A 24022-nucleotide genomic window follows, 5' to 3' on the forward strand; every position below is an offset into this window, starting at 1 on the left:
CAGACTGTGACTGGTGGAAAACCTGGGCATCGGAAAATTGCTCAGCAGCAACCGGACAAGTGGTTTGTGACTGTGGGAAGGGTCCAGAAAACAGTTCCTCAGAGTATGCCGGTTCAAATGCCAAATTTTCCTGGGAGGGGGCAGACTGGGGGGGAGGAGGCTGAGGTGCAGGAGCTGGAGGAGTGGGGATTTCGGTGACATGGGTGGACTGCGTGGAAGACTGACTGGTGGTGGACAAATTGCTCGAAGCATTGTCAGCAATCCACGACATCACCTGTTCGCACTGTTCTGGCCTCAACAGTGCTCTACCACGAGTCCCAGTAACTTCAGACATGAACCTAGGGAGTGTAGCTCTGCGGCGTTCCCCTGCTCCCTCATCAGCAGGTGGTGTCTCACCCCGCCCAGGACCACGGCCTCTGACCCCTGCAGTAGTTGGACACCCACGTCCCCGCCCTCGTCCTCTACCCCTAGCCCTCGGGTTAAACATTTTTAAAATGAGAGTTATAACTTTTTTTTTTTTTTTACTTCTTTTTGTTTTTTTTTGTGTTTTTTTGTGTTTTTTTTTTTTTTTTGTGTTTTTTGTTTTTTTTTGAGTTTTTAAAACCAAACAATCCTATCCTATTGCTATGGCTATTTTCTAGCCAAGTATCAAAGGAAGCACACTACTATGCCAGATGAGATGACACTGAGTTAGTGCCTAATAGAAATCCAACCCCTACTGAATTTTGCCACTTCGGCCTTTGCTATGGATATGTGCGCCACTAAGCGCAGAACACAGCGGTCGCAAGTCTCACTACAAATTGCTCAGAATTGGCAAGTACATGCACTGCAGAAACTACAGCCACCAGCAGATCAACCAGAAATCAAATATATAGAACGCTACTGTAGGCTTCAAGAAGCTGTTTGTATTCTCCTATGGCTATTTTCTAGCCAAGTATCAAAGGAAGCACACTACTATGCCAGATGAGATGACACTGAGTTATTGCCTAATAGAAATCCAACCCCTACTGAATTTTGCCACTTCGGCCTTTGCTATGGATATGTGCGCCACTAAGCGCAGAACACAGCGGTCGCAAGTCTCACTACAAATTGCTCAGAATTGGCAAGTACATGCACTGCAGAAACTACAGCCACCAGCAGATCAACCAGAAATCAAATATATAGAACGCTACTGTAGGCTTCAAGAAGCTGTTTGTATTCTCCTATGGCTATTTTCTAGCCAAGTATCAAAGGAAGCACACTACTATGCCAGATGAGATGACACTGAGTTATTGCCTAATAGAAATCCAACCCCTACTGAATTTTGCCACTTCGGCCTTTGCTATGGATATGTGCGCCACTAAGCGCAGAACACAGCGGTCGCAAGTCTCACTACAAATTGCTCAGAATTGGCAAGTACATGCACTGCAGAAACTACAGCCACCAGCAGATCAACCAGAAATCAAATATATAGAACGCTACTGTAGGCTTCAAGAAGCTGTTTGTATTCTCCTATGGCTATTTTCTAGCCAAGTATCAAAGGAAGCACACTACTATGCCAGATGAGATGACACTGAGTTATTGCCTAATAGAAATCCAACCCCTACTGAATTTTGCCACTTCGGCCTTTGCTATGGATATGTGCGCCACTAAGCGCAGAACACAGCGGTCGCAAGTCTCACTACAAATTGCTCAGAATTGGCAAGTACATGCACTGCAGAAACTACAGCCACCAGCAGATCAACCAGAAATCAAATATATAGAACGCTACTGTAGGCTTCAAGAAGCTGTTTGTATTCTCCTATGGCTATTTTCTAGCCAAGTATCAAAGGAAGCACACTACTATGCCAGATGAGATGACACTGAGTTATTGTCTAATAGAAATCCAACCCCTACTGAATTTTGCCACTTCGGCCTTTGCTATGGATATGTGCGCCACTAAGCGCAGAACACAGCGGTCGCAAGTCTCACTACAAATTGCTCAGAATTGGCAAGTACATGCACTGCAGAAACTACAGCCACCAGCAGATCAACCAGAAATCAAATATATAGAACGCTACTGTAGGCTTCAAGAAGCTGTTTGTATTCTCCTATGGCTATTTTCTAGCCAAGTATCAAAGGAAGCACACTACTATGCCAGATGAGATGACACTGAGTTATTGCCTAATAGAAATCCAACCCCTACTGAATTTTGCCACTTCGGCCTTTGCTATGGATATGTGCGCCACTAAGCGCAGAACACAGCGGTCGCAAGTCTCACTACAAATTGCTCAGAATTGGCAAGTACATGCACTGCAGAAACTACAGCCACCAGCAGATCAACCAGAAATCAAATATATAGAACGCTACTGTAGGCTTCAAGAAGCTGTTTGTATTCTCCTATGGCTATTTTCTAGCCAAGTATCAAAGGAAGCACACTACTATGCCAGATGAGATGACACTGAGTTATTGCCTAATAGAAATCCAACCCCTACTGAATTTTGCCACTTCGGCCTTTGCTATGGATATGTGCGCCACTAAGCGCAGAACACAGCGGTCGCAAGTCTCACTACAAATTGCTCAGAATTGGCAAGTACATGCACTGCAGAAACTACAGCCACCAGCAGATCAACCAGAAATCAAATATATAGAACGCTACTGTAGGCTTTAAGAAGCTGTTTGTATTCTCCTATGGCTATTTTCTAGCCAAGTATCAAAGGAAGCACACTACTATGCCAGATGAGATGACACTGAGTTATTGCCTAATAGAAATCCAACCCCTACTGAATTTTGCCACTTCGGCCTTTGCTATGGATATGTGCGCCACTAAGCGCAGAACACAGCGGTCGCAAGTCTCACTACAAATTGCTCAGAATTGGCAAGTACATGCACTGCAGAAACTACAGCCACCAGCAGATCAACCAGAAATCAAATATATAGAACGCTACTGTAGGCTTCAAGAAGCTGTTTGTATTCTCCTATGGCTATTTTCTAGCCAAGTATCAAAGGAAGCACACTACTATGCCAGATGAGATGACACTGAGTTATTGCTTAATAGAAATCCAACCCCTACTGAATTTTCCCACTTCGGTCTTTGCTATGGATATGTGTGCCACTAAGAGCTAAACACAACGGTAGCAAGTCCCCCTGCTAATTCCTCACAATATGGTAAAAGATGCAAATTAAAATAAAAAAAGTAGAACGTTATTGTAGCCCTAAGAAGGGCTGTTGGGTTCTTTGAGAATCACTCCTGCCTAACAGTAAGCTAATAGAACACCCTAACGCTTTCCCTGACCAGCAGCAGCTCTCTCCCTAGCGGCATCCAGAGACAGAATGATCCGAGCAGCGCGGCCAGCGGCTAGTCTATCCCAGGGTCACCTGATCTGGCCAGCCAACCACTGCTATCGACGTGTAAGGGTACCACGTCATGCTGGGTGGAGTGCAGAGTCTCCTGGCTTGTGATTGGCTCTGTTTCTGGCCGCCAAAAAGCAAAACGGCGGGAGCTGCCATTTTCTCGAGCGGGCGAAGTATTCGTCCGAGTAACGAGCAGTTTCGAGTACCCTAATGCTCGACCGAGCATCAAGCTCGGACGAGCATGTTCGCTCATCTCTAATGCTTATGTTTTATGTTACTTCTGTTCTATGGGTCAGTACAGTTACAGTGATATTCCATTTATATAGATTTGTAATGTCTGACACAATAAAAACTCTTTAGGTGTCAAAAGTCCCTTGATTATGCCTCTTTTGTCGTCTACTAAGAGGCATAATATCTTTATTATTTTGTTGATTGAGGTATTTTTGGGCTTATTTTTTACATGACAAGTTGTGTTTTATATTGGTATAATGCAGGGGTAAATGTGACTTTTTGTTCACTTTTTATGGTCTTTTATTGTTTGGTTAGATGTGCAAAAATCATATTTTTTGCTGTATTTATTATTTTTTCAATTAGGCATTTCACAGCATGGGTTAATAATTACTTTATTTTATTGTATGGGTTGTTACAGAGTTGCTGATACCCAATATGTATTACTTGTGTGATGATTTTCATGTTTTATTGTGTTTGGGGCATTAAGCAGCCTTTGATTTTGTATAAAATGTTTTTTTTAACCTTTTTTTGCCCCCCTTAGGGACTTCAAGAAATAATCATCTAATCACTTCTTCAAATTAATGCAATGCCATAATGATGGATGGCAGTGTATTATAACAGTCAGCCTATAAAAATGCATAGGGTAACACCTGCACTGCTCAGTCCAACCCAGCAGGCAGTCATGGAATTCAGCTCTCGGGACTCCCGAACTGCTGTGGAGACGATCGGCACCTCAAATTCAGCTTGTGGGGGCATCGCGGGGACAGGAGTGGGTAACCCCTTCAGGTGCTGCAGTCGTGCGATGCTCGCGATCCGCCTGTTTGTGCAGAGGCTCGGCTGTCACATACATCCGGCCTCCTGCACGGCTAGTACAGGCTATGCTTCTAATCCTGTGCAATCCACATGATGTTGGGGAACATCATGGTGGCTGAAATAGAACCTCACCATTAGTTTCCTCAACATCATGGTGGCTTAAGGGGGTCTAAGGAAATCTACCATCAAAATGGAGCATGATAAACCAGGGACCTCTGGTGAAGCTCTCTGGATACTTTACTTTAGTCCCAGGCTGCAATTCTCAGCTGCAAGGCGTTTGTAATTAAATTTTATCAATATTTAATTGATAACCTGGGGATTGCCTGTAAAAGAAGATTAGCAGTCACAGTACATGAACGTAAATGTAGGTGTATTTGGCTTATACTGTTTGATTTTGATGGTACATTTACATTTAACCCCTTAACGCTCTGCGCCGTAGCTCTACGGCGCAGAGGTATAAGGGATATATGAAGAGGGCTCACGGGCTGAGTCCTCTTCATACAAAGGTGGGGGTTTTTGCATTTTGCACAAAACCCCCACCGCTAATAGCACCGACCGCAGCTATTAACCCTCTCAACGCCGCCGGCAAAGTCGCCGGCGGCGTTTAAAAGACGGCGGCACGCGGGCGCCGCCATCTTTTTTCCGATTGCCGCGCCCCTGAACGTCATCGGGGGGCGGCGATCGGTTGCCATGGTAGCCTCGGGTCTTCTTTTGTCACGAGGCTACATGACTTATGCAGGTTCGTTACAATGAGCCAGTGGCTCATTGTAATGTATGACCTGCAAAAATGCCATATATTGCATTAGTAGTATTGCAGTATATGTTAGGAGCGATCTGACCATCTAGGGTTAATGTACCCTAGATGGTCTAAAGAATAGTGAAAAAAAAAATACAAAAAAAAGTTTAAAAAAAATAAAAAAATTAATAAAATATTAAAAGCTCAAATCACCCCCCTTTCCCTATAACGGATATAAAACATAATAAACAGTAAAAATCACAAACATATTAGGTATCGCTGCATCCCAAAATGCCCGTTCTATCAAAATATAAAAACGGTTACGGGCGGCGGTGACCTCCGAGGCGGGAGATGGCGCCCAAATGTCCGAAATGCAACTTTTACACCTTTTTACATAACATAAAAAATGAAATAAAAAATGATCAAAATGTCACACAGACCTCAAAATGGTAGCAATGAAAACGTCGCTTCATTTTGCAAAAAACGACCCCTCACACATCTCCGTGCGCCAAAGTATGAAAAAGTTATTAGCGTCAGAAGATGGCAAAAAATTTTTTTTCTTTTTTGTACACATTCGTTTAATTTTTGAAAATGTATTAAAACACAATAAAACCTATATAAATTTGGTATCACCGCGATCGCACCGAACCAAAGAATAAAGGAGGTGTGTTATTTGGAGCGAAGAGTGAAAGTCGTAAAAACTGAGCCCACAAGAACGTGACGCACGTGCGTTTTTTTTTCAATTTTTCCACATTTGGAATTTTTTTTCAGCTTCGCAGTACATGGCATGTTAAAATAAATAACATTATGGGAAAGTAAAATTTGTTACGCACAAAATAAGCCCTCACACAGGTCTGTACACGTAAAAATGAAAAAGTTATGGATTTTTGAAGTTGGAGAGCGAGAAATGAGCCGAAAAACCCTGCGTCCTTAACGGGTTAAAGATGCTACTGGATAAGTAAAATTACTGTACTGCCATGTGTGCAGCTATGAAAAATATGAATACATACTGGGGCTCATTTACTAAGGGTCCGCGCGGCGCACTTTCGTCGGGTTTCCCGAATATTTCCGTTTTGCGACGAATTGCACAGGGATTTTGGCGATTGTGATCGTATTTTGGCGCATTGGAAGCAGCTTGCACACAACAGAAATTGGAGGGCAGGCCTTGGGACAACCCGACGGATTCGGACAAACCGCAAAATTTAAAAAAGGATTTGTGTCGCAAGATCAAGCACTCACATGCACCTGGAAGAAGCAGGTGAACTCCGGCGGACCTCGGTGCAGCAGCGACACATGCAGGAACTCGGACGCACGATGTTAGTGAATTGCCCCATTGTGTTCAAAGTGACCTCATCAGGTCATATAAAGCTCTGGATCAGGAATATCAAACACATCAAAATACATAAAGTATAGCAAAAATACCTTCTTTTCCTCCAAGCTTAGTCTAAGCGGGGGCAAAAAGGGGTCAAAGATTATTTGACTGGTGTTTATATTGATAGGTGATTGTCTCTTGCCGATTGTACATAAATTCCATGCAGAGTTCACCAAGCCCCAAAATGCAGGACCTGCAATAGATTTAACAAAGCTTTACATGAATGGTTGATTTTCATAGAAAGAAAGCTGTAACTGCTTAATTTTCATCATCACATCAAGCTATAGTCAGAGATTTTTGAGGTTCTTTGGCTTAGACATAAAAACTTGTTTCATTCCAATGGTCAATTAAATTTATTTTTGCACAACAGTCTTAAGCATTCGAGTGAGATTGTGACAATAAAGAAAAACACAAGACTTGTTGCTCTAGTTGGCAAAAGCTAGCATCATAATGACAACATTTTTTAATGTTTGTTAGGGTCACATTTTATGTATGTGAACGATATCACCAATTCTTGACAATATTTAGTTTCATTATAAGCTCACAAGTCATTTTTTACCTTCTGTATGTAAATACAGTCATAGTTAAAATGTATTTTCCATCTAATTTATATGGCAAACTCATGTTACACAGCACTTTTCAGAGTCTGGTGCCACATACCTCCATTTAGAAAAGCAATATATTTTTATTCACACACATTGGGGAACATGTGCAGTTTTCCTCTGTAGTGTGCAGAGGGTACCTTTTCTTCATGAATATGACGCCTTCTGCACTGCTCCAACTCTTTGCAGATCTACTGTTTTACCATTTAGCTTCCAACTGCAAATGTTACCTAAAAAATCAAAAACTCCAGTTTTCACAATCAGCATGGAACCTCAATAACAGGCAAACATTTGTGATTATACATCTGGTTATTGGTTCTCTGCTACATGATAGTTGGTTTTAGTAGATTTATGTGACGTTTAAAAATTTGAGAGGTATGTTATATCCACAATGTATTCACACTTGGCTACAGATAAAGCACCCAATGCTTCTTCACCAGCCTTAAAGAAATGGATAACTGAAATTCATAGTGTAACATAGCTTAGAGTCTTCTCTTTTTACATAACTCCATCAGTCAACAACAAGCTTATCCAAATAAGTAGAGTGGGTACAGAAAGTATACAGACCCCTATACATTTTTTCACTCTTTGTTTCATTTTAGCAAATTGGTAAGATGAAAAAAGTTCTTGTTTTTGATCTTTAATGTACACTATTACAACCATGAGTCTTCTTGGGAAAGATGCAACAATGTTTTCACACCTGGATTTGGGGATCCTCTTCCATTCTTCCTTGCAGGTTGTCTCCAATTCCCTCAGGTTGGATGGCGGACATTGGTGGACAGCCATTTTCAAGTCTCTCCAGAGATGTTCAATTGGGTTTAGGTCAGGGTTCTGGCTGGAACAGTCAAGAATGGTAAATTATTCTGAAGCTACTGCTTTGTTATGTTAGATGTGTGCTTAGGGTCATTATCTTGTTGGAAGGAAGCACACTGGTCCAGAGCACACTGTAAGAGGTTTTCATCCACGATATGTATGGCTTTCATGTGTCTGAGGAGAGGGTTCTGTCTGCACACTCTGTTAAAAAGCCCTGACTAGTAGAGGGCTGCAGTGAAAGTTGACTTCACTGAACTTTCTCCCATCTCCCTATTTTATCTTTGGAGCTCAGCCACTGTGATCTCGGAGTTCTTCTTTACCTCTCTCACCAACACTCTTCTCCCATGATTGCTTAGTTTGGCTGGATAGCCAAGTTGAGGAGAAGTTGTGGACATCCCAAACTTCTTACATTTAAGGATTATGAAGGACACTGGGGCTTATTTCCTAAGGGTCCGCGGACACACTTTCGTCGGACTTCCCAACCTTTTTGGGGTTTTGCACTGCTGTGATAGATATTTAACATTTAACATATATTTAATATTTATCATTGTGTCACACACATTAGATTTTGGTGCAGCTGTGCTGGCTTTCATGCAACAGAAATAGGGAGGTGGGCAGTCAGACGATTCGGATTGAGCAAGGGATTTAACTTTCAAATTGTGTTGCAAGATCAAGCACTTACATGCACCACAAAGAAGAAGGTGAACTCCGGCGGACCTGAGCGGGGAAGCTACAAAAGCACGATATCGGGCGCACAATCTTAGTGAATCGCGGCAGAGTGAATGCTCATCAGACAATCCACTTTGAGTGAACTCCTCCAGACGGGTAAGTAAATGTTCTAAGGAACCTTGAGTGCTGCAGGAGTTCTTTTGTAACCTTAACCAGATCTGTGTCTTGCCACAATTCTGTCTATGAGCTCATTGGGCAGTTCCTTAGACGTGTACATTAATGAAGATGGGATGCTGAATTTATATTGATTTGGGCCTAGTTTGTCTATTTTAGGCTGGGTTCACATCTCACTTTTTGTATAAGGTCAGTGTATGCGTCAGAAATACTCCTGATGCATACGTTGAGCATATGCATTGACATACACTGGCAGACAGAGGCATAATTGTTACCTCTATCTGACCAGAAATACGCAAAAAAAGGTAAGAAGGAAAGATTTTTAAGCTACATCTTTCTGTGGAGACAATAGTAGCCCATGGGGAGCAGATGCAGTGTATTGAATCCTTCCTCTAGGTTAGCTGAGTGGATACATTGCTCAGTAGGACAGGGGTCCCGGTAATGTCACTGTCCATCCACAACAACATGCCCTTACAACCTATGGCATGGAAAAATATGTGAACCCAAGCTTGGTGCTTTTGAGGTAGTGCAGCACCTCTACAATGTTCAAAGAAAATGTTACCAGCTCACCTTTCCTTATAATGTCCCGTGCACGGATCCCTCTTGCTGCTGGTTAATAATAATCTTCTACAAATACAGTAATTCCTCTGCCTCTACGTTCTCCTAATATTCCTACTATTAGGAGAACGTAGAGGCAGAGGAATAACTGTATTTGTATTTGTTTTGAATGTGGTGGTCTTGCTGGACCTTTGATCATCTTATTCCTCTCAGCACCGTTTGTCCTTTTCTGTGAGATTTGCTCTGCGAACATAGGGAACTTTTTTGTGTTTGTAATAGTAATCTTCTGAAGGAAAGATGACAATCCAGCTCAATGGAAGTAAGAGAAGCCTTTATTTCTTGTGGCATCCGATCGCAGTGTTGCAGTAGAGTGAGGGTCAACGTATTTCAAACACGTACCGTTTTCTTACTCAGGATGACTCTGCAGGAGACCACGGCCCTCGAGCTCCCAATACCTCTCCTCAGGCCCGAACCCCTTCCAGTCAATAAGGAAGAACTGCTTGACTCTCATTGTCTTCATGTCCAGAACCTCCTTTACTTTGAAGACATCAGTGGGGTCAGCCTCAGGAGCAGGAGAAGGAACTTGTCGAGTGTAGTAGTTCAGGATGACTGGCTTCAGCGACATGGAAGGAGTTTGGGATACATATGGTGGGAGGAAGACGGAGCTTATAGGCCACAGGATTGATGCGCTTCAGCACATCAAATGGACCCAAAAACCGAGGACCAAGCTTGTAGTTGGGAATCTTCAGCCAGATGTACCTGAAAGACTGCCACACTTTATCAACTAGATAGAAAACTGGAGGAGGCCTGCAATTCTCATCTGTCTGGGTCTTGGGTTGAGCAGATGCCTCAAGCAAAGAGAGTGGAGTCTGCTACCAGATAGACTTAACCCCTTCCTGACATTTGACGTAAGCCTGCACCAGAAGCTACGGGTGTTGACTGTATATTATAACTGACAGTAACCGGAGATTCCTCTGATCGCGGGTGCCTGTAAGGGGCATTTCACAGGAATCGGCCCCCCCCACCCTGGCGCTAAAACGGGTGGTCTGCTGACGGGCAGAGACAAAATGACGGAGATAACAGCCCAGAGTCTGGTTAACTTTCTCTACTTGTCCATTGGACTGCAGATGGTAATCAATCCAGAAAAATCCAGTTTTACTTCAAGATGAGTACAAAGAGATTGCCAGAAGCGGGAAACAAACCGGACCCCTTGGTCAGAAACTATGTGCAAAGTAATTTCATGTAACCGAAAGATGTGGATAAAGAACAGGCTGGCAAAGCAAGGAAACCTGGTAGAGGCACAAAGTGGAACATCTTGGAGAATTGGTCTGTTACTTCCCAGTTGACGGTATTCCCAGAGGAAGGCAGAAGACCCATGAAAAAATCCATGGCCACGTGAGTCCACGGGCAGCTGGGTAACAGCAGTAGAAGACTGGCTGTTTTGAAACAAGATGGCTTCTTTTGGGCGCAGGAAGTGCAGGAGCGCACAAAATCCCATACATCTTTGACAAGATTTGGCCACCAGTAAAAACGGGAAATGAGGGTGACAGGGTGTTGCACCCCAGCCACATTAGAGCAATGTCACCAAGTCAATATCCTTTTCCGAAGAGCAGGCCGGACGTGGGTCTGGCCAGGAGGAAGCTGCAGAATTTTCATTGGAGCTGCAAGAAACAGTCTGTCCGGAGCCGGTTATTCCCCATTAACATCAGAGGCACGAGAGAGGACATCAACCTTGATGTTCTTTTCTGCAGGATGAAAGTGGATCAAGAAATTGAAACAGGAAAAGAAGAGTGACCTGCAAGCTTTTTGTGCGTTGAGGCGCTGAGCAGTCTGGTGATATAGGAGGTCCTTGTGATCTGTATATATGCAGACTGGATAGTGAGCTCCCTCCAGGAGCCAATCTTCTAGAGCAAGTTTTACGGCCAGTAGTTCTCGGTCTCCTATGGAGTAACTTCTATCTGCAGTGAAGAAAGTCTTAAAATAGAACCCACAGGTGAGACTTGGGCCTTTGGGCCCTTTCTGGGTGAGCACCGCTCCAGCTCCCACTGAGGAGTGTTCAACCTCCAGTCGGAATGGCTTCTCTGTATCAGGCCATGTCAGAACAGGAGCAGAGGCATAGGCAGACTTCAGCTTGGAAAATGCTTCTTCAGCCGCCTCAAGCCAGAGTTTAGGATTTTTTATTAAATTGAATTGCAAATCTGGTTCCCATGGCGGCATTAAATCGATCTTACACCACCATGGGCATTAGATTATGCCAACTTTTTTATGGCATATTGGGAACAAATATACATCAATGCCCAACTTGGTGCGGATCTGGTGCTCTGGCGGCATTACATGGATGATATCGTATTGGTTTGGAAAGGGTCAGAAAGAGGCCTGGAAGAATTTTTGTGTACATTAAATGTTAATTCATCCAATCTTATATTTACCCCAAACATTAGTGAAGAAAATATAGAATTCTTAGATCTAGAAAATTAAGGTAGCAAATGAACATCTAGAGTGCAGTACATTCTATAAAGCTACCTCTAAGAACAGTTACATATTGAACACAAGTTGCCATCTACCTAGGTGGCTGCTAAATGCACCTTTCAGCCAATATAGAAAGTTGAGGAGAAACTGCACAAGATCAGATCAATTTGAAATAGAGGCTGAGGATCTGACAAAAAAATTCAAAGAAAAAGGCTATCCAGAACACATTTTAAGATCTTCTTGGGAGAGGGCTAGAAATCAAGAAAGAAAAGCTTTCTTCATTGACCAAAATACTGCTGAATGTACCACACTTAAGGAAACACATATGCCACTGACAGTGAAAATTGTATTACCCTATAATATACAATAGAAAAAATAATAGAAAAATACTGGCATTTCTTGAAAGAAAATAAAGTTATAGGGGAAGAAATACCCTATACTCCCCCAATAGTATACTCAAGAGCACCAAATCTTAACAAGAAAATCGCCCCAATGTTTAAAAAGAAATCACAGAACACTTATACCTTGGCATCTTGGATGGTGATGCCTGGCTTCCACAGGTGTGATAGGTGTGGAGCCTGAAAGAAAACCAATTTTCCCCAAAAAACTACTACCATTCAATCCAGAATAAATTCTTACATGCATGAGATTAACGAGACACTGACATGTGACTCCGTTGGATTAATATACATTATTGAATGTCCACATAAAAAACAATATATAGGGGGACTTGTAGATAGAGATGAGCGAACATGCTCGTCCGAGCTTGATGCTCGTTCGAGCATTAGCGTACTCGAAACTGCTCGTTGCTCGGACGAATACTTCGCCCGCTCGAGAAAATGGCAGCTCCCGCCGTTTTGCTTTTTGGCGGCCAGAAACAGAGCCAATCACAAGCCAGGAGACTCTGCACTCCACCCAGCATGACGTGGTACCCTTACACGTCGATAGCAGTGGTTGGCTGGCCAGATCAGGTGACCCTGGGATAGACTAGCCGCTGCCCGCGCTGCTCGGATCATTCTGTGTCTGGATGCCGCTAGGGAGAGAGCTGCTGCTGGTCAGGGAAAGCGTTAGGGTGTTCTATTAGCTTACTGTTAGGCAGGAGTGATTCTCCAAGAACCCAACAGCCCTTCTTAGGGCTACAATAACGTTCTACTTTTTTTTTTTTTTATTTGCATCTAGTACCATTTTGTGAGGAATTAGCAGGGGGACTTGCTACCGTTGTGTTTAGCTCTTAGTGGCACACATATCCACCTCAAACACCAAAGTGGGAAAATTTAGTAGGGGTTGGATTTCAATTAGGCACAGTCTGCCATTTTTCCTTTTTTATTTTACGTTTATTTTGTTTAATAACTCAGTGTCATCTCATCTGGCATAGTAGTGTGCTTTCATACTTGGCTAGAAAATAGCCATAGGAGAATCCAAACGGCTTACGCCTACAGTAGCGTTATATATTTGATTTCTGTTTGATCTGCTGGTGGCTGTACTTGCTGCAGTGCATCTACTAGCCAATTGTGAGCAATTTGTAGTGAGACTTGCGACCGCTGTGTTTTGCGCTTAGTGACGCACATATCCATTGCAAAGACCGAAGTGGGAAAATTTAGTAGGGGTTGGATTTCAATTAGGCACAGTCTGCCATTTGTCCTTTTTTATTTTACGTTTATTTTGTTTAATAACTCAGCGTCATCTCATCTGGCATAGTAGTGTGCTTTCATACTTGGCTAGAAAATAGCCATAGGAGAATCCAAACGGCTTACGCCTACAGTAGCGTTATATATTTGATTTCTGGTTGATCTGCTGGTGGCTGTACTTGCTGCAGTGCATCTACTAGCCAATTGTCAGCAATTTGTAGTGAGACTTGCGACCGCTGTGTTTTGCGCTTAGTGACGCACATATCCATTGCAAAGACCGAAGTGGGAAAATTTAGTAGGGGTTGGATTTCAATTAGGCACAGTCTGCCATTTGTCCTTTTTTATTTTACGTTTATTTTGTTTAATAACTCAGCGTCATCTCATCTGGCATAGTAGTGTGCTTTCATACTTGGCTAGAAAATAGCCATAGGAGAATCCAAACGGCTTACGCCTACAGTAGCGTTATATATTTGATTTCTGGTTGATCTGCTGGTGGCTGTACTTGCTGCAGTGCATCTACTAGCCAATTGTCAGCAATTTGTAGTGAGACTTGCGACCGCTGTGTTTTGCGCTTAGTGACGCACATATCCATTGCAAAGACCGAAGTGGGAAAATTTAGTAGGGGTTGGATTTCAATTAGGCACAGTCTGCCATTTGTCCTTTTTTATTTTACGTTTATTTTGTTTAATAACTCGGTGTCATCTCATCTGGCATAGTAGTGTGCTTTCATACTTGGCTAGAAAATAGCCATAGCAATAGGATATCATTGTTTGGTTTTAAAAACTCAAAAACACAAAAAAAAAAAAAAACACAAAAAAAAGTTAAAAAAAAATTAAAGCTATAACTCTCATTTTAAAAATGTTTAACCCGAGGGCTAGGGGTAGAGGACGAGGGCGGGGACGTGGGCGTCCAACTACTGCAGGGGTCAGAGGCCGTGGTCCTGGCCGGGGTGAGACACCACCTGCTTATGAGGGAGCAGGGGAACGCCGCAGAGCTACACTCCCTAGGTTCATGTCTGAAGTTACTGGGACTCGTGGTAGAGCACTGTTGAGGCCAGAACAGTGCGAACAGGTGATGTCGTGGATTGCTGACAATGCTTCGAGCAATTTGTCCACCAGTCAGTCTTCCACGCAGTCCACCCATGTCACCGAAATCGCCACTCCTCCAGCTCCTGCACCTCAGCCTCCTCCCCCCCAGTCTGCCCCCTCCCAGGAAAATTTGGCATTTGAACCGGCATACTCTGAGGAACTGTTTTCTGGACCCTTCCCACAGTCACAAACCACTTGTCCGGTTGCTGCTGAGCAATTTTCCGATGCCCAGGTTTTCCACCAGTCACAGTCTGTGGGTGATGATGACCTTCTTGACGTAGTGGAAGTGTGTAAAGAGGTGTCCGACGATGAGGAGACACGGTTGTCAGACAGTGGGGAAGTTGTTGTCAGGGCAGGAAGTCCGAGGGGGGAGCAGACTGAGGGATCGGAGGATGATGAGGTGACAGACCCAAGCTGGGTTGAGAGGCCGGGTGAACACAGTGCTTCTGAGACGGAGGAGAGTCCTCGACCAGAACAGGTTGGAAGAGGCAGTGGTGGGGCCAGACGGAGAGGCAGGGCCAGAGCTGGTGCATCAGCGCCAAATGTGTCAACTAGTGAAGCTCCCGTGGCGAGGGCTCTTGCGGCGAGGGCTAGATCTTCAGAAGTCTGGAGGTTCTTTAAGGAAACACCGGATGACCGACGGACTGTGGTGTGCAACATTTGCCAAACCAGGCTCAGCAGGGGTTCCACCACTACTAGCTTAACTACCACCAGTATGCGCAGGCATATGAATGCTAAACACCCCACTCAGTGGCAACAAGCCCGTTCACCTCCGGCCGTGCACACCACTGCTCCTTCCCCTGTGTCAGCTGATAGTCAGCCCCCTGCCCAGGACCCTGCCACAAAAACCCCATCGTCGCCTCCACGATCCTCCACAGCATCCACCAGCGTTCAGCTCTCCATACCCCAGACGCTGGAGCGGAAACGCAAATATAGTGCAACCCACCCGCACGCCCAAGCCCTTAATGTGCACATCTCCAGATTGCTTAGCCTGGAGATGCTGCCCTATAGGCTAGTAGAGACCGAGGCCTTTCGCAACCTCATGGCGGCGGCTGCCCCTCGGTATTCGGTCCCCAGCCGCCACTACTTTTCCCGATGTGCCGTCCCAGCCCTGCACCAGCACGTGTCAGACAACATCACCCGTGCCCTGACCAACGCCGTTTCTGACAAGGTCCACCTGACCACGGACACGTGGACGAGTGCTGCCGGGCAGGGCCACTATATATCGCTGACGGCACATTGGGTTAACTTGGTGGAGGCTGGGACCAAGTCTGACCCTGGGGCTGGTCATATACTGCCGACGCCGAGGATTGCGGGGCCTACCTCGGTCCAGGTGTTTCAGGCCTACTATGCCTCCTCCTCCTCCCACCCCTCCTCCACCTCCTCCTCCGAACTACCATCCGTGGGCACGGCGCCATCAGTCGGTAGCTCTAGGCACAGCAGCAGTGCCGTTGCTAAGCGACAGCAGGCGGTGCTCAAACTGCTGAGCCTAGGCGATAAAAGGCACACCGCCCAAGAGCTATTACAGGGCATCACGGCGCAGACTGATCTGTGGCTGGCACCGCTGAACCTGAAGCCAGGCATGGTTGTGTGTGACAACGGCCGTAACCTGGTGGCGGCTCTGCAACTCGGCAGACTGACACATGTGCCATGCCTGGCCCATGTGTTAAATCTGATAGTTCAGCGTTTCCTCAAGACATACCCCAATCTGTCAGATTTGCTCACGAAGGTGTGCCGCATCTGTGCGCATTTCAGGAAGTCCAGCACAGATGCTGCCACTCTCAGGGCAGCGCAGCGCCGCCTCCAACTGCCCGCTCACCGACTGTTGTGCGACGTGCCCAGGAGGTGGAATTCAACACTGACCATGTTATCCAGAGTTTACCAGCAGCGCCGAGCCATTGTAGACTGCCAGATGTCAACTTCCACCAGAACTGGTAGTCAGGTCAGTCAGCTTCCTCAAGTCTACAATGAGGAGTGGACGTGGATGTCTGATATCTGTCAGGTGCTGAGTAACTTTGAGGAGTCAACACAGATGGTCAGTGGCGATGCCGCCATCATCAGCCTCACCATCCCGCTGCTTGGCCTGTTGAAAAACTCTCTGATCAGCATGAAGTCGGAAGCTTTGCGCTCGTCACAAGAGACGGGGGAAGAAGATTCCCTTGTTGATAGCCAAAGCACCCTTAGGTCTGTTTCTCAGCGCATATCGGAGGAGGTGGAGGTGGAGGAGGATGAGGAGGAAGAGGAGGAGAATGTTGGCGAGACACAAGAGGGGACCATTGTTGAGTCCTTTACTGTTCAGCGTGTATGGGCAGAAGAAGAGGAGTTGGAGGAGTTGGAGGAGGAGGAAATGGACAGTCAGGCCAGTGAGGGGAGTGAATTCTTACGCGTTGGTACTCTGGCGCATATGGCAGATTTCATGCTAGGCTGCCTATCCCGTGACCCTCGCGTTCAAAGAATTTATTCCAGCACCGATTACTGGGTGTTCACTCTCCTGGACCCACGGTACAAGCAAAATCTTTCCACTCTCATCCCTGCAGAGGAAAGGAGTGTGAGAATGCATGAATACCAGCAGGCCCTGGTGCACAAGCTGAAACAGTATTTCCCTTCTGACAGCGCTAGCGGCAGAGTGCGTAGTTCTGCGGGACAAGTAGCGAGGGAGAGTAGGCGAGCAGGCAGCTTGTCCAGCACTGGCAAGGGTACGCTTTACAAGGCTTTTGCCAGCTTTATGTCACCCCAGCAAGACACTGTCACCTGTCCCCAGTCTCGGCAGAGTAGGGCTGATCTTTACAGAAAGATGGTGAGGGAGTACGTAGCTGACCATACCATCGTCCTAAATGATCACACAGCTCCCTACAACTACTGGGTTTCAAAGCTGGACATGTGGCACGAACTGGCGCTGTACGCCTTGGAGGTTCTTGCCTGCCCTGCCGCTAGCGTCTTGTCCGAGCGGGTTTTCAGTGCAGCTGGTGGCATCATCACCGATAAGCGTACACGCCTGTCGACTGACAGCGCTGACAGGCTGACGCTTATTAAGATGAATAAAGCCTGGATTTCTCATAATTTCCAATCTCCACCAGGTGAAGGAAGCTCAACCTGAATAATTGATCCACTCCTCCTCATTTTCCTCCTTCTCCTCCTCTTTGTGCAGTAAAGCAGAGGAAACTGGCTATTTTTTGACAGGGCCCACTGGCTCTTGCTATAGTACTTTATGCATTTAATTTTTCTGGAGGGCCACCGACCCGGTCCTCTGTTTTAAACAATTTTTGGGAGTGCCACATACAGGCACTCAATCTATTCAATTTTTCTGGAGGGCCACCGACCCGTTCCTCTGTTTTAAACAATTTTTGGGAGTGCCACATACAGGCACTCAATCTATTCTATTTTTCTGGAGGGCCACCTACCTGCTCCTCTGGTTTGAAAACTTTTTGGGACTGCCACATACAGGCACTCAATCTATTCCATTTTTCTGGAGGGCCACCTACCTGCTCCTCTGGTTTGAAAACTTTTTTGGACTGCCACATACAGGCACTCAATCTATTCTATTTTTCTGGAGGGCCACCTACCTGCTCCTCTGGTTTGAAAACTTTTTGGGACTGCCACATACAGGCACTCAATCTATTCAATTTTTCTGGAGGGCCACCTACCTGCTCCTCTGGTTTGAAAACTTTTTGGGACTGCCACATACAGGCACTCAATCTATTCAATTTTTCTGGAGGGCCACCTACCTGCTCCTCTGGTTTGAAAACTTTTTGGGAGTGCCACATACAGGCACTCAATCTATTCAATTTTTCTGGAGGGCCACCTACCTGCTCCTCTGGTTTGAAAACTTTTTGGGACTGCCACATACAGGCACTCAATCTATTCTATTTTTCTGGAGGGCCACCTACCTGCTCCTCTGGTTTGAAAAATTTTTGGGACTGCCACATACAGGCACTATCCAAATTAAATTGTCTCCATAGCAGCCTCCACACGTTGTCTCCATTGCTACCTCCAAAAGTCGTCCATATAGCTGCCTCCATACATCGTCCCTTTATCAAACGAGGTGTGTCAGGCAGAAATTTGGGTTGTTTTCATGGATTCCACATCAAAGTTGTTAACTTTGTCGCCACCCAGCTGTGTTATCCACAAAATATACTAATAAACTTTTATCATTTACCAATATTATTTCAGCGCTTCTTGCGCATCTGTTTACATTCCCCTCACCCGCCATATCCTAAACTTATAAGAACGCTACTACACTTGATCTTATACAAAAGGTTCTTAGAAGTGCTGTTTGGGGAGTAGCCTAGAGACAGGGGCTTGGATTGGCGAAAGCTCGCCTGGCAGCGGAGCGCCAGCTCCATGCCAAGATCCAACTAACATAGTTTTAACTGCAGCACCTTTAATCTACTACTAGTTCACTGCCTCCATACATGGTCCCCTTATCAAACGAGCTGTGTCAGGCAGAATTTTGGGTTGTTTTCATGGCTTCCATGTTAACTTTGTCGCCACCCTGCTGTGTAATCCACAAAATATACTGGCAAACTTTTATCATGTACCGATATTATTTGAGCGCTTCTTGCTCACCTCCTTTGGTTCCTCTCTGCCACCCATTGGTTTGAAGCCTGAGTCCATTTAGGGTATGTCGCCATGCCACTCTCTAGCCTGCTGCCGCTGCCTCTGCATGCCGTCCCCTATAGTGTCAGGGTCAATTATTGCATGTTTTAGATGCTATCTAGCTTCATTCTGTCACTCTGTCATGGCCATGCTGTTGCCCATAATTTTGGCATAATGGTGCGATTAAGCAGCCTCAGAGGCATCCATGCATGCTGCCCCTGCTGTTTCCTGTCCATTTCCGTGGTGTTTCCATCCTTTTCTGAGGTTCCCAGGTGTTTGGCCAAGCTTCCCTGTGCAGAGCCTTGGTCCCCTTGAAAAATGCTCGAGTCTCCCATTGACTTCAATGGGGTTCGTTATTCGAGACGAGCACTCGAGCATCGGGAAAAGTTCGTCTCGAATAACGAGTACCCGAGCATTTTAGTGCTCGCTCATCTCTACTTGTAGATCATTAAAAACAAGGTTAATGGAACATATAAGAAACATAGAAAATGGTTTTGAAAAGCATTGCTTATCTGCTCATTTTAAAAATTTTCATAATAAAGATCCTAGTAAACTAAAATTTACAGCAATGAAAAAAGTAAAAAAAGATTTGAGGGGGGGACATTTCATCTCAAAAATGTCAAGAGAAGAATCAAGAGCTATCTATGATTTTGAAACTTTAGTTCCAAAAGGTCTGAATATTGACCTATAAATTTTTGGTTTTATTTTGTATGATTTAGTTTTGTTTGATAAATCTGTGCAATGAATTCTATGATCAGGTATGGATCTTTGTGTGTATATATATATATATATATATATATATATATAAAAGAATATTATGATGCCCATATGTATTGATACCATAGAAACCAGGCAACTCCGCTCCAGAGTCTATGTCCGACGTGCCATGTTTTACAGAGCACCGACTAGGATTATATAAAGAGGAAAAAGTCAAATAAGAGACATATACTACAGTTATATGTCCAGTGCTTTTAATATTTTCTCCAAATTTTGTCCCATATTGAAAGAGAAAGGGAAACAACGACAAGCTAAAGAAATTCCCTGCAAATGCAAACCAAATCGAACTACAGGTTTCAGCACACCAAGGAATCTACACAGTGCCGGTGTGAACAATCGCTAAACCTTGTCCTGAGACACGAGTGGTAAAGTATATACTGAGGCAGACACACCACATCGGAGCACGACAATGTTTGCTTCAAAGACTGGGTATTGTATGACATATTTTTATGATTAAGAGAAGATTACATCTATTTTTTGGAATTTTAAATAAGTCTCTTGTTTACCGTGAATGTATGAACTGAACTAAGGTTTGAGATACAATCTCATTGATGACAATTTATTGTGTAATCATTTTTTCACTCCTGTGTTCAACTTATTGTTCATATATATTGTACTTTTTTGTCTTTTAGCTTTATATCGTGAGGGCCCCACAAACTTTCATTGTTTAGGGTTTATGTTTTACATAACATTTATGCTCTAATAAATAACCAAAAACATTTTATTGCCTGGAGAATTTTGGTGTAGCCTGACATTTGTTGTTTTTAATTACTTTACGAATGTTTGTGCAACTGTGCAAAAACTGAATACATTTTTGTGTATTAATGGAAAAATTATTCCCCTTTTTACTTAATTGTATTGCATGCGAAAGTTGCAAATATCTAAGGAAATCTGCAGCCCTTAATCCATACCTAGCTTTCATCAAAGCAAAAGTTACTATTTGGCCCTCCTCCAGAACTGGTGCCACATACCCGACACCCTGATCAAGCCAGAAGGAGGTGTCAGGGATGGACAGAAGCTCTGGAAGATGGTAATTCCCCCAAAGTGGAGTGTCATACAGCTTCCCCCTATATGAAGTAATTGTTTCGTCTTACACCATGATATGTGAATAACCTTATACATTACCATTTTCTTAAACTGATTTTCCAAAAAAGACCCATTTGAAAATTGTGTTCATCTTAGTGTACCCTACTAATATGCACAATACTTTATTACTTCTCCACATTATCAATCTACTTACTTGTGAGCTAATAAAATAACTAAAAAAAGGTAGTCTCAGCTCTCCCTCTACAACCTTCTTGTACATATGTGAAATTTTCATTCTTACTTTTTGTGATTCCAAATGAAATCATTCATTATTGTCTCGAATCGGGCTGGCTGACAAAAAAAACCCAATAATTTTGATAGCAGCACCATTTTCACCAATCCTGTCTGTTTGAGTCAAAGGGAGCTTACACCAACTCCTTGCCTTGTGTCTTATCAAATTAATTGACGGGATGAAATTTTGCTTATTATATGATTTTTACAGATATCTACGTTAACCCCATCTAGGTCGCGTATGGACTCCGGTTCTAAGGGCAGTAACTGGGATTTACTCCATTTGATGTTCAATCCTGACCAGTAACCAAATTTCTCCACTGTCTCCATCACTCCCCGCACCGAGCTCAGCATTTACCATAAATAAGGAATCATATCATCTGCGTAAAGATTACAATTGCTTCACATCCACTTCCTTTGATTATTGGATCTTCTTGTATCAATCTGGCCAGAGGCTCAATAAAGAGTGCGAAGAGTGATGGAGACAGCGGACAGCCCTGTCTTGTCCCCCTCAAAAGATCAAATTGAGCAGAGGAATGAGCGTTCACTTTGACCCTTGCTTTAGGGGCGCTGTGTAGACATTGTACCCAATGTATAAACCGAGGGTCAAAACCAGAACCCCTCAGGGTTTCCCAAAGAAAACTCCACCCTGCCAAATGCCTTAATAATGTCTAACAACAGAATGGAGCACAGCTCCCCCTCCCCCATCGCTGCAAATAATTGTTGCATACAATCACTTGCTTTCCTTCCCGACAAAAAAACATTTTGGTCAACATGTATTATGTTCAATATCTTCAAAATAAGACTAATATTAGCCTCCGCCATAGAGTCAGAGACCCTACCTAATGCAAAGATTTCATTTAACGTTTCAAACAGAAGGAGAAGTATTACATCCAGATTTTTCCTATAATCTGGACCAAGAGAAGTATCCTTAGCACATAAAAGCACAGTCTCTTTTAGCTCTTCCATCAGGATAGGGCTATCAAGTCTATTTGGTCTGCCTTTAATTTAGGGAAGCAGATTTTTGAGAGGTATGCCCGCAAATCTGAATCCGATCCTTGGATCAATGATATATATAATTCTTCATAAAAACTAGCAAATTGTTGTTCAATCTGTGCTTGCTCCATTTTGACCTGGCCTTTAATTGCTGAGATATAGCTAATTTTTTGTGGATTTTGTATCTTATTAGCCAGATTTTTCCCCATTCTGTCCCCTTCTACTAATGAACGATACCCCTGAAAAAAGGTCTTATGTTGGTTTTTAATATCCAGGAACTTGCTGTACCTTTTTTGTGCATCTGCTACGTGTATCCTTGATTTCTTAGTTGGATTCCTTCTTAAGCTATGCTTAGTTCCCTTAAAATAATCTATCTGATGGAAGTGCTTAGACTTTGCAGTTTGTATGGCTTTATGCAAGGTTCCCCTGAAGAGACCCTTCAGGGAAACCCAAACTACCAAAAGATTAGATGAGTCCTTATTCACTGACCAAAAGGACTCAATTTCTTTTTTCATGTTCAGCATTGGCTCTAAAATAACACAAACCAGTGTGGATTAAGCCTAAATGGTCTTTTTACCTTTTCTCTGACCCCTATGGTTACAACTACAGGTGCATGATCAGACAGGACTATCGGTTCATAGACCATTTTCAAAACTATGGAAAACATAGCCAAATTGGAAAAACATAAGTCAATTCTTGACAGTGTTTTATATGAATGAGAATAAACTCTCCTGTTTCCGTATTCCACTCTCCATACATCTAACCACTCCAGGTCCTTGCAAAGCTCTGTAAGGCATGATGTCCTACAAATGTTATCATAATTTTTACCCTCTAAACTTATTCTGTGCAAGATAGGGCAGGATTCTTTATCTTTTAAGAAGGACACTAAAAGCCTAATAGTAGAAGGGGAAAAGGGAGGAGTAAATACTCCCACAGGAGTGGTATTCTTCTTCACTCCATCGCCTCCTGACTCTACCCAAAGTTTACTCTGCTAAATGGGTCTCCAACAAGCAGATGATAGCTGGAAGGTAAAACCTATACCTCCTATAGACTACACGCTGCTTAGTTAATGACAGTAAAAGTTTAAGCAAAAAAGCACAATTTTCAATATCAGTTATCAATTTTCCCTATAATCAGTCAGGCACATATATAACACTGGCATCCCCAGTCTTCTGGACTGGAACTAGAAATCAGGCCTCAACATCCAAAGGGAATTCCCAACCTATTCACATCAGATATGGATAATGTCATAAGTAAAGCAATCAAATATCTAGACAGGCACCTTCCAAAGGTCGAGCTAAATTGGATTAGTAAGGAGTAGAGATGAGCGAGCACTAAAATGCTCGGGTACTCGTTATTCGAGACGAACTTTTCCCGATGCTCGAGTGCTCGTCTCGAATAACGAGCCCCATTGAAGTCAATGGGAGACTCGAGCATTTTTCAAGGGGACCAAGGCTCTGCACAGGGAAGCTTGGCCAAGCACCTGGGAACCTCAGAAAAGGATGGAAACACCACGGAAATGGACAGGAAACAGCAGGGGCAGCATGCATGGATGCCTCTGAGGCTGCTTAATCGCACCATTATGCCAAAATTATGGGCAACAGCATGGCCATGACAGAGTGACAGAATGAAGCTAGATAGCATCTAAAACATCCAATAATTGACCCTGACACTATAGGGGACGGCATGCAAAGGCAGCGGCAGCAGCGGCAGGCTAGAGAGTGGCATGGCGACATACCCTAAATGGACTCAGGCTTCAAACCAATGGGTGGCAGAGAGGAACCAAAGGAGGTGAGCAAGAAGCGCTCAAATAATATCGGTACATGATAAAAGTTTGCCAGTATATTTTGTGGATTACACAGCAGGGTGGT

At 44.0% G+C, this 24022-nt stretch overlaps 1 protein-coding gene across 3 annotated transcripts in view; it reads right to left on the reverse strand.

Annotated features, from left to right (window-relative positions):
• CA11 (carbonic anhydrase 11) overlaps positions 1-24022 on the reverse strand; it is a 716291-nt gene that overhangs the window by 352026 nt on the left and 340243 nt on the right. For all 3 annotated transcript variants that reach the window (XM_072110510.1, XM_072110509.1, XM_072110508.1), the window contains exon 3: positions 6515-6657. In XM_072110510.1, coding sequence (XP_071966611.1) covers positions 6515-6657 — 143 coding nt within the window. The remainder of the gene's footprint in view (positions 1-6514; positions 6658-24022) is intronic.

Source organism: Engystomops pustulosus, chromosome 6 (genome assembly GCF_040894005.1).
Source record: "Engystomops pustulosus chromosome 6, aEngPut4.maternal, whole genome shotgun sequence".
NCBI lineage: Eukaryota > Metazoa > Chordata > Amphibia > Anura > Leptodactylidae > Engystomops > Engystomops pustulosus.